General features: G+C 43.2%; 1 protein-coding gene across 2 annotated transcripts in view; it reads right to left on the reverse strand.

Moving 5' to 3' along the window:
* LOC109896117 (tenascin) overlaps positions 1-19,457 on the reverse strand; it is an 82,822-nt gene that overhangs the window by 27,616 nt on the left and 35,749 nt on the right. For both annotated transcript variants that reach the window (XM_031829753.1, XM_020490372.2), the window contains exons 6-8: positions 15,809-15,962; positions 7,451-7,720; positions 6,609-6,794 (exon numbers count right to left, since the gene is read on the reverse strand). In XM_031829753.1, the coding sequence (XP_031685613.1) occupies positions 6,609-6,794; positions 7,451-7,720; positions 15,809-15,962 (610 nt within the window). The remainder of the gene's footprint in view (positions 1-6,608; positions 6,795-7,450; positions 7,721-15,808; positions 15,963-19,457) is intronic.

A 19,457-nucleotide genomic window follows, 5' to 3' on the forward strand; every position in this document is an offset into this window, starting at 1 on the left:
AGTGACGGACTCCATCCTAGCTGGAGGGGTGCTCTCATCTTATCTACCAACATAGACAGGGCTCTAACTCCTCTAGCTCCACAATGAAATAGAGTGCAAGCCAGGTAGCAGGCTGTTAGCCAGCCTGCCAGCTTAATGGAGTCTGCTACTAGCACAGTCAGTGTAGTCAGCTCAGCTATTCCCATTGAGACTGTGGCTGTGCCTCGACCTAGGTTGATCAAAACTAAACACGGCGGTGTTCTCCTTAGCAATCTCACTAGAATAAAGACCGCCTCCATTCCTGCCATTATTGAAAGAGATCGTGATACCTCACATCTCAAAATAGGGCAACTTAATGTTAGATCCCTCACTTCAAAGGCAGTTATAGTCAATTAACTAATCACTGATCATAATCTTGATGTGATTGGCTTGACTGAAACATGGCTTAAGCCTGATGAATTGACTGTGTTAAATGAGGCCTCACCTCCTGGTTACACTAGTGACAATATCCCCCGTGCATCCCGCAAAGTTGGAGGTGTTGCTAACATTTACGATGGCAAATTTCAATTTACAAAACAACCCCCAACCTTTTTCGTCTTTTGTGCTTCTAGTCATGAAATGTATGCAGCCTACTCAATCACTTTTTATAGCTACTGTTTACAGGCCTCCTGGGCCATATACAGCGTTCCTCATTGAGTTCCCTGAATTCCTATCGGACCTTGTAGTCATAGCAGATAATATTCTAATTTTTGGTGATTTTAATATTCACATGGAAAAGTCCATAGACCCACTCCAAAAGGCTTTCAGAGCCATCATCGACTCAGTGGGTTTTGTCCAACATGTCTCTGGACCTACTCACTGTCACAGTCACAGTCATACTCTGGACCTAGTTTTGTACCATGGAATAAATGTTGTGGATCTTAATGTTTTTCCTCATAATCCTGGACTATCGGACCACCATTTTATTACGTTTGCAATCGCAACAAATAATCTGCTCAGACCCCGACCAAGGAGCATCAAAAGTCGTGCTATAAAATATCAGACAACCCAAAGATTCCTTGATGCCCTTCCAGACTCCCTCTGCCTACCCAAGGACGTCAGAGGACAAAAATAAGTTTACCACCTAATTAAGGAACTAAATGTAACCTTGCGCAATACCCAAGATGCAGTTGCACCCCTAAAAACTAAAAACATTTGTCATAAGAAACTAGCTCCCTGGTATACAGAAAATACCCGAGCTCTGAAGTAAGCTTCCAGAAAATTGGAACAGAAATGGCGCCACACCAAACTGGAAGTCTTCCGACTAGCTTGGAAGGACAGTACCGTGCAGTATCGAAGAGCCCTCACTGCTGCTCCACCAAACTGGAAGTCTTCCGACTAGCTTGGAAAGACAGTACCGTGCAGTATCGAAGAGCCCTCACTGCTGCTCCACCAAACTGGAAGTCTTCCAACGAGCTTGGAAAGACAGTACCGTGCAGTATCGAAGAGCCCTCACTGCTCGATCATCTTATTTTTCGAACTTAATTGAGGAAAATAAAACAATCCTAAATGTATTTTTGATACTATCGCAAAGCTAACTAAAAAGCAGCATTTCTCAAGAGAGGATTACTTTCACTTCAGCAGTAATAAATTCATGAACTTCTTTGAGGAAAAGATCATGATCATTACAAAGCAAATTACAGACTCCTCTTTAAATCTGCATATTCCTCCAAAGCTCAGTTGTCCTTAGTCTGCACAACTCTGCCAGGACCTAGGATCAAGAGAGACACTCAAGTGTTTTAGTACTATATCTCTTGACACAATGATGAAAATAATCAGCCTCTAAACCTTCAAGCTGCATACTGGACCCTATTCCAACTAAACTACTGAAAGAGCTGCTTCCTGTGCTTGGCCCTCCTATGTTGAACATAATAACCGGCTCTCTATCCACCGGATGTGTACCAAACTCACTAAAAGTGGCAGTAACAAAGCCTCACTTCAAAAAGCCAAACCTTGACCCAGAAAATATAAAAAACTAATCAGCCTATATCGAATCTTCCATTCCTCTCAAAAATGTTAGAAAAAGCTGTTGCACCGCAACTCACTGCCTTCCTGAAGACAAACAACATATATGAAATGCTTCAGTCTGGTTTAAGACCCCATCAAAGCACTGAGACTGCACTTGTGAAGGTGGTAAATTACCTTTTAATGGCGTCAGACCGAGGCTCTGCATCTGTCCTCGTGCTCCTAGACCTTAGTGCTGCTTTTGATACCATCGATCACCACAATCTTTTGGAGAGATTGGAAACCGAAATTGGTCAACACGGACAAGTTCTGGCCTGGTTTAGATCTTATCTGTCGGAAAGATATCAGTTTGTCTCTGTGAATGGTTTGTTGGCTGCTAGAATCCTGACTAGAACCAAAATATTGGATCATATTGGATCATACTCCAGTGCTAGTCTCCCTACACTGGCTTCCTGTCAAGGCAAGGGTTGATTTCAAGGTTTTACTGCTAACTTACAAAGCGTTACATGGGCTTGCTCCTACTTATCTCTCTGATTTGGTCCTGCTGTACATACCTGCACGTACGCTATGGTCACAAGACGCAGGCCTCCTAATTATCACTAGAATTTCTAAGCTGGAGGCAGGGCTTTCTCCTATAGAGCTCCATTTTTATGGAATTGTCTGCCTACCCATGTGAGAGACGCAAACTCGGTCTCAACCTTTAAGTCTTTACTGAAGACTCATCTCTTCAGTACATCATATGATTGAGTGTAGTCTGGCCCAGGAGTGTGAAGGTGAACGGAAAGGCTCTGGAGCAACGAACAGCCCTTGCTGTCTCTGCCTGGCTGGTTCCCCTCTCTCCACTGGGATTTTCTGCCTCTAACCCTATTACAGGGACTGAGTCACTGGCTTACTGGTGCTCTTCCATGCCGTCCCAAGGAGGGGTATGTCACTTGAGTGGGTTGAGTCACTGACGTGATCGTCCTTTCTGGGTTGGTGCCCCCCCTTGGGTTGTGCCGTGGCAGAGATCTTTGTGGGCTATACTCTGCCTTGTCTCAGGATGGTAAGTTGGTGGTTGAAGATATCCCTCTAGTGGTGTGGGGGCTGTGCTTTGGCAAAGTGGGTGGGGTTATATCCTGCCTGTTTGGCCTTGTCCGGGGGTATCATCGGATGGGGCCACAGTGTCTCCTGACCCCTCCTGTCTCAGCCTCCAATATTTATGCTGCAGTAGTTTATGTGTCAGGGGGCTAGGGTCAGTCTGCTATATCTGGAGTACTTCTCCTGCCTTTTCCGGTGTCCTGTGTGAATTGAAGTATGCTCTCTCTAATTCTGTCTTTCTCTTTTTCTTTCTCTTTTTCTTTCTTTCTTTCTTTCTTTCTTTCTTTCTTTCTTTCTTTCTTTCTTTCTTTCTTTCTTTCTTTCTTTCTTTCTTTCTCTCTCTCTTTCTCTCTCTCTCTCTCTCTCTCTCTCTCTCTCTCGGAGAACCTGAGCCCTAGGACCATGCCTCAGGACTACCTGGCATGATGACTCCTTGCTGTCCCCAGTCCACCTGGCCGTGCTGCTGCTCCAGTTTCAACTGTTCTGCCTGCGGCTATGGAACCCTGACCTGTTCGCCGGACGTGCTACCTGTCCCAGACCTGCTGTTTTCAACTCTCTTGAGACAGCAGGAGCAGAAGAGATACTCTTAATGATCGGCTATGAAAAGCCAACTGACATTTACTCCTGAGGTGCTGACTTGTTGCACCTTCGACAACTACTGTGATTATTATTATTATTTTGTTCTGTTATAATCTCCAGCCGGCACAGCCAGAAGAGGACTGGCCACCCCTCATAGCCTGGTTCCTCTCTAGGTTTCTTCCTAGGTTTAGGCCTATCTAGGGTGTTTTTCCTTGCCACCGGGCTTCTACACCCGCATTGCTTGCTGTTTGGGGTTTTAGGCTGGGTTTCTGTACAGCACTTTGAGATATCAGCTGATGTAAGAAGGGCTATATAAATACATTTGATTTGATTTGATTTAATTGCCTTGCTAATAGATTGAAGCATAATTGGGTTTATTTTCAGCCTCTTCATTTTGCAACCTCTATCTGCTCTGATTGATCTAGAAGAGGCGCTATATGGGGCAGAAACAACATTTGCTATGATATAAGAGGCTTTGAGATCCTTTTAGTCCGGCTATGTGGCCGCGCTGTGTGGTGCAATTAAGAGTCCTCAGTCCAACGGCCTTCATTTCCTTTATTAACTCCCACAGAGGTCACTAGGCAACCAGGCACAAGAAGCGTGAAATTACACCTAACGCAGAGGAAACTCATTATCAATAAAATCACAAGCGTGAAGGCAATTACAGATAATAACTGTGTGAAAAAAGTGCTGAGGTTTGTGAGGAGCGGAGAGGAGCGGAGGGGGACCGGGAGGCCAGTCAGCTGAATAGAAGCACTGGATGCATCCCAAATGGCACCTTATTCCATATATAGTGCACTACTTCTGACCAGAGCCTATAGCCAGATGGTCCCTGATCAAAAGTAGTGCACTATATAGGGAATAGGATGGCATTTTGGGACACAGCCAATGCCTTATTTACAGGGGATGGGTCTCCCAAGAACAAAGAACGGGCCCCAGACAAAGACACTATTACCCGTTTGGAACTTTTTTTTTCTCAGCCAGGGAGCTTAATCCGTTGATGCAGTGGCACATGGTATACAAAAAGAGTCTGTCCGCCCGCCGGACTCAAAACATGGAGTATAATGGGAACCGGTGCAGGAGGATAAAAATAGGCCCTCCCTGCATTTCTTGTTAAACCAGGATGAATCTCACATTGAAGTAGTCATGTTATTCCATTTAAGGCCTGAATGCAATCTCCCTTTAGCTGTTTTCTAATAAAGTGGGGTTCTTTTGTGGTCGGACAAATGTTTGATGACAGAAAAACAAAGCAGCCCATCTGTAAATAAGTGTATTGAATTTAATAATGACAATGTAGAAGGAGGGCCGCAAACTCTTGGCAGCAGAACGGTTGGCAGAGCGAGGCTGCCGTTTACATTGAAAAACAATATACACTATATATACAGCAATATGTGGACACCCCTTCAAATTAGTAGATTCAGCTATTTCAGCCTCACCCATTGCTGACAGGTGTATAACATCAAGCACACAGCAATGCAATCTCCATAGACCAATATTAGCAGTAGAATGGCCTTACTGAAGAGCTCAGTGACTTTCAAGGTGGCACCGTCATAGGATGCCACCTTTCCAACAATTCAGTTCGTCAAATTTCTGCCCTGCTAGAGCTGCCCCGGTCAACATATGTGCTGTTATTGTGAAATGGAAACGTCTAGAAGCAACAATGGCTAAGCCGCAAAGTGGGAGGACACACAAGCTCACAGAACGGGACCGGCGAGTGCTGAAGTGCGTAGTGTGATAAAAACCGCCTGTCCTCGGTTGCAATACTCACTACTGAGTTCCAAACTGCCTGTGGAAGCAATGTCAGCACAAGAACTGTTCGTCGGAAGCTTGATGAAATGGGTTTCCATGGCCGAGCAGCCGCACACAAGCCTAAGATGACCATGCTCAATGCCAGGCGTTGGCTGGAGTGGTGTAACATCCGCTGCCATTGGACACTGGAGCAGTGGAAACGTGTTCTCTGGAGTAATGAATCACTCTTCATCATCTGGCAGTCCGATGGACGAATCTGGGTTTGGCAGATGCCAGGAGAATGCTACCTGCCCCAATGCATAGTGCCAACTGTAAAGTTTGGTGGAGGAGGAATAATGGTCTAGGGCTTTTTCATGGTTCAGGCTAGGCCCCTTAGATCCAGTGAAGGGAAATCTTAAGGCTACAGCATACCACGACGAGTCTGTGCTTCCAACATTGTGGAAACATTTTTGGGAAGGCCCTTTCCTGTTTCAGCATGTCAATGGCCCCGTGCACAAAGCGAGGTGCATACAGAAATGTTTTGTCAAGATCGGTATGGAAGAACTTGACTGGCCTGCACAGAGCCCTGACCTCAATCCCATCGAACACCTTTGGGATGAATTGGAACGCTGACTGCGAGCCAGGCCTAATTGCCCAACATCAGTGCCCGACCTCACTAATGCTCTTGTGGCTGAATGGGTGCAAGTACCCGCAGCAATGTTCCAACATCTAGTGGAAAGCCTTCCCAGAAGAGTGGAGGCTGTTAAGGGGGACCAACTCCATATTAATGCCCATGATTTTTGGAATGAGATGTTCGACGAGCAGGTGTCCACATACTTTTAGTCATGTAGTGTATATTAATTTACACTTAGACAGGACGGTTGTTTTATAGCTGTTCTCACATTGATTGTTTTTTTAAGAGGTAACAACAAAAATATCTAAAAACTGAAAATTCACAGATATTACACAAACCACCACCAAAAGCATCCTGTTATAACTAGACTAGTGGAGGGGCTCTGTCTTACCAGTGATCTTGAACAAAGGAAAAGGAGCATTTGCCACCACCTTGCTCTACAACCAAGGTGCATGAACTGAGGAGTAAACGGAAGAGAAGAGGAATTCTTGGAAGAGGAACTCTTGGAGGGCAGTTGGAGTTGATAAAAACACACAGTTATTGATATAACTAACACGTTTCGGCCCTTACAGTTCATCAGGGTTTTACGTAAAATGAGATCACTTACCAGTGATCTTGGCCTGGGTGGTGTCCAGGGGTCCGGTAGGGAACAACAGCTCTCCATGGTCTCCTCCAGAGAGGGGGCCATATTTGATGCGGTAGTTGTCTACTTGAGCCTGGCTGTTCTTCCACTCCAGAGTAATGCTCTCGTCAGTCAGCTCTACCGTCTGCAGGTCCCGCGGGGCATCCAGGTCTGGAACACATCCAGTCATAGATCAGGCAGGGGGGAATGTCATGATCCCCTCACAAATACAATACGATGTGTGGTCCAGACCCCAGTTGAGAACAGACCAACACTTTTTTATCGCCGGTTAGTATGTTTGCCTAGGATGTGGCCCCCTGGGCAAAATGACTTTGACACCCCTGGCCTAGTTGATCAAAGATACTGGACAGTTTTTAATCTATTTTTTAAGCTTATTGGATGTTTATTTTAATTTAATCTAAATGTATAACAGCTAAAGGGTAAGACATGAACATATAAACATTTCAATAATCAACATTACCTTTATTCTAATCAAAGACCCAGCAAACAAATTATTACACATCCATCATTTTGATATTGTGCTGTTTAAAGAGATCCACACTTCCAGCCACTTTCCCCAAATTCCCATGTTTTCCAGAAATCCCGGTTTAACGATTTCCAGATTTCCTGCTTATTCCCTCCCGATTCCAGGTTTTTCCAGAAATCCCAGTTGGAGCATTCATGGATATCCTGTTTATTCCCTCCTAATTCAAAGATTTCTGGAAAACTTTTGCAACCCTAGTGTTGTATAGTTTGCTTGTCCCTAATGGGCCCTGGTGCACTATAAATGGAATAAGGTGCCAAATGGAATACAACTCTTGTCTTACCTGTTTGGAAGGTCTCAGATACAGGCACGCTGGTCATCTCTCCCCTCTTGGCCATGAGCGACACCTCATACTCTGTGTCAGGGTTCAGGCTGCCCAGGTGGTGCTGTGTGTCGCTGGAGGACAGCTCCACTGTGTTCCTGTCTGAGGGGTTGTCGCTGGGCCCATAAGACACTCTCACCCCATCCACCATGGCCACAGGCAGGAACCAGGTCACCAGCGCTGTGGTGTCCGTTACATCACGCAAATTCACCTCTCTAGGAGAATCGATCTCTGGGGAGAGAGGAGGTGGGGGGGGTGAATACAGGGTGTGATATGAATACAGCTCTATGGTACCTGGTCAAATGTATTGCACTATATAGGGAATAGGGTGCAGTTTGGGTCACATCCCAGGACTGAGAACATTTCCCAAACTAAGTCCTCGAGTCCCCAGGGGATGCACATTTTGGTTTTTGCCATAACACTACACAGCTGATTCAAATGATCAAAGCTTGATGATGAGTTGATTATTTGAATCAGCTGTGTAGTGCTAGAGCAAAAACCAAAACGTGCACCCCTTGGGGTCCCGAGAACCGAATTTGGTCAGAGAACGGGGTTTATTAAGGCAGGTTGTCTATTTTTAATAAGGTGATACTGGGTGCAGGTGTCCTGGTAAAAGGCCATGGATAGGGCAGAGAGACTTGGAATATGATTTAAAGAGTTTGAGCTCTCATCAGAGCCTTTGTTACAGGGTTGAATATGAATAGTGACAGGATTTACTACCAATAATCATTTGAAAATGAACTATGTTTTCTTTTAGGCATCCATGCATGACGTTATTAATTTAAGTACAGATCAAAACCCAGAGCATGAAAGGCACTTTCCCTAGATTATGATGGAATTGATTTGTCACAATTAGCAACTTCAGGAAAGTCAACCTTCTGCAGAAGAAAGATAAAACAGGGAATCTGCACTGGAGCTTAACATAGATTTAACCGCCAATGAGATTGGCTGGCTGGCTGGCTGGCTGGGTGTGTGTGTGTGTGTGTGTGTGTGTGTGTGTGTGTGTGTGTGTGTGTGTGTGTGTGTGTGTGTGTGTGTGTGTGTGTGTGTGTGTGTGTGTGTGTGTGTGTGTGTGTATGTGTCGTTCGAGGGTTGTGATTGTTTCCTGGGAGGATGATGGCTTCCCATGAGCCGGAGTGGTCCCTCCCTCCCTCCCACACAAACACACACCATGGGGGAGGGGATGTGGGAGGGCATGGAGGAGGGGATCTCTCCATGCAATTAGTCCCACAGAATGCTAATCCCACTACACTATGTCTATGTGACTATTAAAACCTACCCTAATCAGAAACCACGTATAGATGGCGGCATTCGCGCAAAGCTGAATGTGCGAGCTATCACATTCAATGATGGAAAGATGACTAGGAATATGGCAGAATATAAACAGTGTAGTTATTCCCTCTGCAAGGCAATCCAACAAGTGGAATGTTGGTATAGGGACAAAGTAGAGTTGCAATTCAACGGCTCAGACACGAGACGTATGTGGCAGGGTCTACAGGCAGTTATGGACTACAAAAAGAAACCCAGCCAAGTCACGGGCACCGACATCTTGCTTCCAGAAAAACTAAGCACCATTGCCCGCATCGCGGGCCCCCCTCTCCTTCTCCGTGGCCGACGTGAGTAAGCCATCATCATTGTCACATCCTTAGAAAGCATGAGCTCTTGAGTTGGGAAAATCTTGTGCAATACACAGACGCATGTCTTGTATTCAAGATCCTCAATGGCCTGGCTCCCCCTCCACTCAATATTTTTGTTAAACAGAAAACCCAGACATATGGCAGCAGATCCACAAGGTCTGCCATGAGAGGTGACTGTATAGTTCCCCTAAGGAAAAGCACCTTTAGTAAATCTGCATTCTCTGTGAGAGCTTCCCATGTCTGGAATACACTGCCATCAGACACACATAACTGCACCACATATCACACTTTCACAAAATGCTTGAAGACATGGCTAAAGGTCAATCAGATTTGTGAACATGGTCCCTAGCTGTGTGTTGCCGCTCTCCATGTTGTCTGTTGTCTGTAGCTTGTGAGGTGTGGAAACACTTTGTTGCTTTTATGAATCTTGTCTTGCTGCTTTTTGTTTTATGTTGCTCTGTCTGTATGCTACGTCTTGCTTGTCCTATGTTGCTATGTCTTTCTTGTTCTATGTTGCTATTGTCTATATTGTAATTGTTTTTAATAACCTGCCCAGGGACTGCAGTTGAAAATTAGCCGGCTGGCTAAAACCGGCACTTTTACTGAAACGTTGATTAATGTGCACTGTCCCTGTAAAAATAAAAATTAACTCAAACTCAAACTCAAACATTTAAACGTGTTAACCCTCGCAAGGCTGCTGGCCCAGACGGCGTCCTTAGCCGCGTCCTCAGAGCATGCGCAGACCAGCTGGCTGGTGAGTTTACGGACATATTCAATTGCTCCCTATCCCAGTCTGCTGCACCCACATGCTTCAAGATGGCTACCATTGTTCCTATACCCAAGAAGGCAAAGATAACTGAACTAAATGACTATCGCGTCGTAGCACTCACCTCTGTCATCCTGGAGTGCTTTGAGAGACTAGTCAAGGATCATATCCCCTCCACCTTACTTGCCACCCTAGGCCCACTTCAGTTTGCAAACCGCCCCAACAGGTCCACAGACGATGCAATCGCCATCACACCGCACACTGCCCTATCCCATCTGGACAAGAGGAATACCTATGTAAGCATGTTGTTCATTGACTACAGCTCAGCAATCAACACCATAGTACCCTCCAAGCTCATCATTAAGCTTAAGGCCCTGGGTCTCAACCCCACCCTGTGCAATTGCGTCCTGGACTTTCTGACGGCCCGCCCCCAGGTGGTGAAGGAAGGAATCAACATCTCCACTTCACTGATCCTCAACACTGGGGCCCCACAAGGGTACGTGCTCAGCCCCCTCCTGTACTCCCTGTTCACCCATGACTGCGTGGCCATGCACGCCTCCAGCTCAATCATCAAGTTTGCAGATGACACAACAGTAGCGGGCTTGATTACCAACAACGACGAGACAGCCTACAGGGAGGAGGTGAGGGCACATGGAGTGTGGTGTCAGGAAAACAACCTCTAACTTAATGTCAACAAAACAAGGGAGATGATCGTGGACTTCAGGAAACAGCAGAGGTAGCACCCCAGCCTACAGGGAGGAGGTGAGGGCACTCGGAGTGTGGTGTCAGGAAAACAACCTCTCACTCAACATCAACAAAACAAAGGAGATTATCGTGGACTTCAGGAAACAGCAGAGAGAGCACTCCTCTATCCACATCGACAGGACAATAGTGGCGAAGGTGGAAAGTTTTAAGTTCCTCGGCATACACATCACGGACAAACTGAAATGGTCCACCCACACAGACAGTGTGGTGAAGAAGGATCAACAGGAGGCTGAAGAATTTTGGCTTGTCACCTAAAACCCTCAACGTTTACAGATGCACAATTCAGAGCACCCTGTCGGGCTGTATCACCGCCTGGTATGGCAACTGCGCCGCCCTCAACCGCAAGACTCTCCAGAGGGTGGTGCGGTCAGCACAACGCATCACCAGGAGCAAACTACCTGCCCTCCAGGACACCTACAGCACTCGATTCACAAGGAAGGCAAAAAAGATAATCAAGGACAACCACCACCCATCCCACTGCCTGTTCACCCCGCTATCATCCAGAAGGCGAGGTCAGTACAGGTGCATCAAAGCACGGACCGAGAGACTGAAAAACAGCTTCTATCTCAAGGCCATCAGACTGTTAAACAGCCATCACTAACACAGAGGCTGCTGCCTACATACAGACTCAAATCACTGTCCACTTTAATAAATGCATCACCTAAAAAAATGACACTTTAATAATGTTTACATGTCTTACTCATCTCATATGTATATACTGTATTTTATACCATCTACTGCATCTTGCCAATGCCGTTTGGTCATCGCTCATCCATATATTTATATGTACATATTCCTATTCCATCCCTTTACATTTGTGTATTAGGTCATTGTGAAATTGTTAGATTACTTGTTAGATATTGCTGCACTGTCTGAACTAGAAGCACAAGCATTTCGCTACACTCGCATTAGCATCTGCTAACCATGTGTATGTGACCAATAAAATTTGATTTGATTTGATGTGGCATGAGTCTGTGTGTTTTAATGGCAGACATAGAGAGGCCTTGAGCTACATGGAGATCTAGGTAACATAATCCCAGTGCTGTTGTGTAAAAGTATGTTTGTGTGTGTTTATGTGTATGCGTGTGTGTGTGTGTGTGTGTGTGTGTGTGTGTGTGTGTGTGTGTGTGTGTGTGTGTGTGTGTGTGTGTGTGTGTGTGTGTGTGTGTGTGTGTGTGTGTGTGTGTGTGTGTGTGTGTGTGTGTACGTGTGTGTGCGTGCATGTGTGTGCACGCATGTGTGCAAGCACACGTGTGTGTGCGGTGTGTGTATGCGTGTCTCAGGTTCCAATGTTCAACAGCTCAACAGCTCCATAAACTTTAGACACGGACATGCTAGTCCTATAGTGTCAGTCAACGCTATAGTGTGCAAACTACCCTCCGATAAAGAGGAAGGGGGGCGTATAAGAGGAGAATGTCAGGTAGCTAGTGGCTTAGTTCTGTTTACTCTGGCAAAGCGAATGCATTTTTCAAACCATAAATAAGCAGAGAGAGCCTGACCTTGAATTGGGATGGAGGTGAGCCAATAAAGGTTAGTACAGAAACCTGTGAAGAACATTTGCTTCAGGATATTGAAATGTCTTTACTCTGATTTGTTGAAAGAGAACTCTTGCAAGGGCAGGGGTGAAAGCTCCCAGTCTGTTCAGCTCCCACGTCAGCGCTGGCATGTTCGATTAAAAACTATTAAGAAACAGTTTGCGTGGAGGTGCTGACTAACGGCGAATAAACTATAAACTATCAAAAGAAAGAAAGTCGCACACTCCATGTATAAACTCCCAGCAATTTAACGGGTATTTGCCAACATTTCGGCATCACTGTGCCTTCCTCTGGGTAATGTCATGAATACTTGAACCAGGTTATGTAGACAAACAGTGCAATGAGTGTAATCAATGACAGTAGTTAGGGGTGTGTCATAATGATTAAGTTAATTCAAATTAATTTGTGAAACTGTTAAAAAAATAGTATATGGCATATTATGTACCACTAGGCAGAGTAGCCTAGTGGTACGAGCATTGGACTAGTAACTGAAAGGTTGCAAGTTCAAATCCCAGAGCTGACAAGGTACAAATCTGTCATTCTGCCCCTGAACAGGCAGTTAACCCACTGTTCCTAGGCCGTCATTGAAAATAAGAATTTGTTCTTAACTGACTTGCCTAGTTAAATAAAAATATTAAATATATTACACTATTGTTATCATATAGAAACATAATGGAATATTGTATCATATTAGCATAAACATACGTTGGTTGTTTCATTCAATTTCACATAATCATTTCGTACTTAATTTCATATTTGTTACATGTAATCTTTTGGTTCAACCTGAATGTATAATGAGCACCATCAAACAGAGGGAACATATTATGTGTACTCTAAATCACAAAAAAATAAGTTGAATTTCTATGTATGAAAATTCCCAAGATACCAACTTTCTGATCTTTCTGAACTGATCTCATTGATAGAGGGCTTAGGAAGGTTACCAGAGGGCACCCTGCTGGCCATTTTTGATGTGGAGAGCTTGTACACTAACATCCCACACACTGGAGGCTTGCAGACGCTGCAACACATCCTTCAGCAGAGAGACCCTACCCTTGCTCCATCCAATGATCGCATCTTACAACTTACTGAACTGGTATTATCCAATAACTACTTTGTCTTTGAGTCAGACTTTTTCCTTCAAAGTCGGGGTGTAGCCGTGGGCTCCCCTTTTCCCCCAACTATGCAAACCTGTTTGTGGGACAATTTGAAGAAGCACTCCTTTATAAAACAGAGACACCCCTTACTTTCTAAAATACTTCTATGGAAGAGATATATAGATGATGTCTTTGTGCTATGGGAAGGAAGTCAGCAGGAACTAAATTAATTCCAAACTCTGCTAAAGGAGAACTCTGAATACCTAAAATTCACCATGCAGACTGATGAGAGAAAACTACCTAGACTTATGGATCATCAAAGAGAATGATGCATTACACACAGACTTATTAACAAAGCCCACAGATCACAATACCTTGTGCCTATGTGTGGATAGTATGCATCCTCTTCCCCTCAAGAATGGTCTACCATATAATCAGTTATGCAGGGTTAAACAGCAACGCAAAAAAAATGACAGATAAATTCAAAATGAGAGACTACAAGGACAAAACTCTTGATGCTGCAATGATGAAAATATCTCAAAAAACAAAAGAGGAATTACTAAAAACTCAACCAAAGAAGAAAAACAACGCAATCGTACACGAATGTTTCAGAGAAAATGAAAGATCCTGATAAAGCACTGGCACCCCGACTGGTTGTCTATAAGCATGGTCACAATATTGGAGATAGTTTGGTGAGATCTGACATGCCCCCTGAGACTACTCAGACTCTCTTGACACCTATCCCAAATGGGAACTACAAATGTGGCTCATGCGCACAGTGCAATAGCACTATAAAAGCGTCTTCCTTCAGACACCCACATACAGGTTGAAAGATCCCTATTAGGAGTATCATCTCATGCAAAACCAAGGGAGTAATCCATCTCATCACCTGTCCATGTTGAAAAGCCTACGTAGGACAAACGAAAAGACAATTAAAAACAACGCATAGCTGAACACTGCAGCTCAATCAGGTGTAAGAACATTGACCATCCAGTAGCAGCTCACTTTGTTGAAGCTAACCACTCAATCTCCTCCCTCAAATACACAGGCATTGAGCATGTTGCTCTACCAAGGAGAGGAGGTAACATGGAGATCCTACTTCTACAAAGGGAGGCTTATTGGATATCCTATCTAAAAACTGTTTTCTGAATATTGACTTTGATCTCAGGCCCTTCTTATGAACAAAATGTTTCCTTTATGAACAAGTCTTATAAATGTATATATTTTTCTACAGCTTATTAGCGTACACCTAATATGTTCCCCCTGTTTGATGATGCCTAATATACATTAAGGTTGAACCAAAATATCCCATGTAACAAATATGAAATGAAATAGAAAAGTATTATGTGAAATTGAATGAAAGAACATATGTTGATGCTAATATGATGTACAATATTCCATTATGTTTCTATATGATAACAATAGTGTAACATATTTAATATGCCATATACTATTTTTTAACAGTTTCACAAATGAATTTTAATTAACTTAATCATTATGACACACCCCTAACTACTGTCATTGATTACACTCATTGCACTTTTTGTCTACATAACCTGGTTCAAGTATTCATGACATTACCCAGAGGAAGGCACAGTGATGCCTAAACATTGGTAAATACCCATTAAATTGCTGGGAGTTTATACATGGAGTGTGTGACTTTCTTTATTTTGATAGTTTAGGGCTGGAATGTTCCAGAAAGCTTTTCTTTCCGAAATGACAATAACACACCATTCTCCATGACTATTCTTTAATGTGTTGGTAGTGCAGTATATTTTAACCTCCCCTCGAGCCACCTAAAAATAGTTTGGCTAGTGAGAGGGTACGAGATAGTTTCAACATTAGTTTCAACATGAAACCTATTGTTATATTGATCCCATAAAAGCCATTAGCCCTTATAGCAGCAGCATTATGGAAATATGATTTCCACATAAATGTTAACCAGTCGAGGGGGTACCTCTGGTAAATCAAGACGTTGCCATGAAAAGTGACAAGCTAATCACTCAATATTGGCACTTCAGGATGCCTTGGATAGACTGTCCAGCTGCATCCCAAATGGATGCACTATAAAGGAAATAGGGTGCCATTTGGAACACACTCACAGAGCTCCAGCAGTGCGGATATTCAATAGAGAAACCTAGTGAATCAAGGTGACAATGTGTTCTGTGTGTAACTATGACAGCTGTAAGCTGCTTCTGAGTCTGTGTGTATTGCTGGGAATCATGTCTTTTAAATCTCCAGCAGGCGGTCAGAATGGCGTAGAAGGGGTTTATGGATTATATCCAATGCAAATATGTCATGAATACAAGGATTACAGAACACTTGAGGTTGGCAAGAAATAGTTCATCATATTTTGAAATAGTTATTTAATTTACTTGTTTTATTGCGCGACAAGCTACCATCTACGCAGATTCAACATTCAGGTTCATTTTCCAACTGAAAGATATTGGCCTGGAGGAGCACATTCTTGTCCTAAAAAACAAGTGAATAGAACTCTATAAGTGCTGTATGTATGGACTCACTTGTGAAAAGGCTTTTGCGTGCTGCAGGTCCGCTGGTGTTGTTCTTCACCACCTCCAGTTTGACCTCGTACTCCTGACCAGGTCCCAGCCCAGACTGCTCGAACATGGTGTCAGGGCTGCCCAGGGAGTTCAGAATCTCCCCGTTCTCCTCTTTCTGACAACGCCAAACAACACCAGTCATTAAAATGGGATGGCATGTTTTATGACACACTTCACCTTGGGGATCAATAAAGTACCTATCTATCTAGTATATCTACCGTTACCCACCTCAAAGTCAAGGTTAGCTTTGGGCTGATTCCCAAATGGCACCCTAATCACTACTTTCCCAGGGCCCCTCTGGTCAAAAGTAGCACACTTTATAGTAGATGGGGTGCTATTTGGGACATAGACTTGGTGTGGGAATAGGGCAGCCACATCGTACTCAGAGGATTCTGTCTGTGATGGTTCAACTACTGTAAGGATGTGGGGGGGAACTAAATGTAATGAACTGTGGCTTTCATGTCCTTGGGCTACTTCTCATAGGCTTTGGAAAAGAAAAAACAAAGCATTCAGAAACAATAATGGTTCTGTGCCTCATTGCTGCAGTACATGGCCATTAGAGCTGTCGACAGAAGCCTCGCAGAACATTTAGTCACATTTAACTGGTGACTAGAGACTTGAATACGGGCTCTGCTACATTATTTCCACAGGATACTCAGGTTCACATAGTATTTGTCCCAAATGGCACCCTACACCCTATTCCCTATACAGTGCACTGCTTTTGACCAGAAAACATAGACCCATAGGCTTCTGGTCAAAAGTAGTGCCCTATATAGGGAAAAGTGTGCCATTTAGAACACAAACGCACATAGCTAGGGCAATTACTGAAGCTAGGAGTGGGTCTGTCTGTCCTTTCAGGGGGCGGTGTATGGTTTCGACCACAGAAAAGTGGGGATAATGATAGGCTTTTGGCTTCTGAAGATCTCAGCCTCCTCGATGTAAAATATGTAGAGACAGATCTATTAACAACAAAATGCACCATGGGAGACGAGGGAAAGGCGTGTTCCTAACTCAGATTGTTTGAAGGCGAGGGGTCTACAACTGATAACTCAGTGATTCAATAGATGAGAGGTCTACTACTGATAACTCAGTGTTTATATAGATAAGGGTTCTACCACTGATAACTCAGTGTTTCTATAGATGAAAGGTCTAATACTGATAAATCAGTGTTTCTCTAGATAAGAGGTCTGCAACTGATAACTCAGTGTTTCTATAGATTAGAGTTCTACTACTGAAAATTCAGTGCTTCTATAGATCAGGGGTCTTCTACTGATAACTCAGTGTTTCTGAAGATGAGAGGTCTACTATTGTTCTCTCAGTGTTTATACTGCTGATATTTCTGTGTTTCTGCAGATGAAGGGTCTTCTACTGATAACTCAGTGTTCCTATAGATGAAAGGTCTACTAATGATAACTCAGTGTTTCTATAGATGAAAGGTCTAATACTGATAACTCAGTGTTTCTATAGATGAGAGGTCTACTGCTGATAACTCAGTGTTTCTATGGATGAGAGGTCTAATACTGATAACTCAGTGTTTCTATAGATGAGAGGTCTACTACTGATAACTCAGTGTTTCTACAGATGAGAGGTCTAATACTGATAACTCAGTGTTTCTGTAGATGAGGGATCTACTACTGATAACTCAGTGTATCTATAGATGAGAGGTCTACTACTGATAACTCAGTGTTTCTGTAGATTTGAGGTCTACTACTGATAACTCAGTGTTTCTTTAGATGAGAGATCTACTACTAATAACTCAGTGTTTCTGTAGATTTGAGGTCTACTACTGATAACTCAGTGTTTCTTTAGATGAGAGATCTACTACTAATAACTCGGTGTTTCTATAGATGAGAGGTCTACTACTGTTAACTCAGTGTTTCTGAAGATGAGAGGTCTACTACTGATATCTAAGAGTTTATACTGCTGATAACTCAGTGTTTCTGTAGATTAGGGGTCTACTACTGATATCTCAGTTTAACTATAGATTAGAGGTCTGCTACTGATAACTCAGTGTTTCTGTAGATTAGGGGTCTACTACTGATATCTCAGTTTAACTATAGATTAGAGGTCTGCTACTGATAACTCAGTGTTTCTGTAGATTAGGGGTCTACTACTGATATCTCAGTTTAACTATAGATTAGAGGTCTGCTACTGATAACTCAGTGTTTCTGTAGATTATGGGTCTACTACTGATATCTCAGTTTAACTATAGATTAGAGGTCTGCTATTGACAACTCAGTGTTTCTATAGATGAGAGGTCTACTACTGATAACTCAGTGTTTCTATAGATGAGGGGTCTACTACTGATAACTCAGTGTTTCTATAGATGAGGTGTGAACTACTGATAACTCAGTGTATCTATAGATGAGAGGTCTACTACTGATAACTCAGTGTTTCTATAGATGAGGGGTCTACTACTGATAACTCAGTGTTTCTATAGATGAGGGGTCTACTACTGATAACTCAGTGTATCTATAGATGAGAGGTCTACTACTGATAACTCAGTGTTTCTATAGATGAGGTGTGAACTACTGATAACTCAGTGTATCTATAGATGAGAAGACTTCTACTGATGAGTCAGTGTTTGTATAGATGAGAGGTCTATGACTGATAACTCAGTGTATCTATAGATGAGAGGTCTACTACTGATAACTCAGTGTTTCTATAGATGAGGGGTCTACTACTGATAACTCAGTGTTTCTATAGATGAGGGGTCTACTACTGTTAACTCAGTGTTTCTGAAGATGAGAGGTCTACTACTGATATCTAAGAGTTTATACTGCTGATAACTCAGTGTTTCTGTAGATTAGGGGTCTACTACTGATATCTCAGTTTAACTATAGATTAGAGGTCTGCTACTGATAACTCAGTGTTTCTGTAGATTAGGGGTCTACTACTGATAACTCAGTGTTTCTATAGATGAGAGGTCTACTACTGATAACTCAGTGTTTCTATAGATGAGAGGTCTACTACTGATAACTCAGTGTTTCTACAGATGAGAGGTCTACTACTGATAACTCAGTGTTTCTATAGATGAGGGGTCTACTACTGATAACTCAGTGTTTCTATAGATGAGGTGTGAACTACTGATAACTCAGTGTATCTATAGATGAGAGGTCTACTACTGATAACTCAGTGTTTCTATAGATGAGGGGTCTACTACTGATAACTCAGTGTTTCTATAGATGAGGGGTCTACTACTGATAACTCAGTGTATCTATAGATGAGAGGTCTACTACTGATAACTCAGTGTTTCTATAGATGAGGTGTGAACTACTGATAACTCAGTGTATCTATAGATGAGAAGACTTCTACTGATGAGTCAGTGTTTGTATAGATGAGAGGTCTATGACTGATAACTCAGTGTATCTATAGATGAGAGGTCTACTACTGATAACTCAGTGTTTCTATAGATGAGGGGTCTACTACTGATAACTCAGTGTTTCTATAGATGAGGGGTCTACTACTGTTAACTCAGTGTTTCTGAAGATGAGAGGTCTACTACTGATATCTAAGAGTTTATACTGCTGATAACTCAGTGTTTCTGTAGATTAGGGGTCTACTACTGATATCTCAGTTTAACTATAGATTAGAGGTCTGCTACTGATAA

The sequence above is a fragment of the Oncorhynchus kisutch genome, linkage group LG8 (genome assembly GCF_002021735.2).
Source record: "Oncorhynchus kisutch isolate 150728-3 linkage group LG8, Okis_V2, whole genome shotgun sequence".
NCBI lineage: Eukaryota > Metazoa > Chordata > Actinopteri > Salmoniformes > Salmonidae > Oncorhynchus > Oncorhynchus kisutch.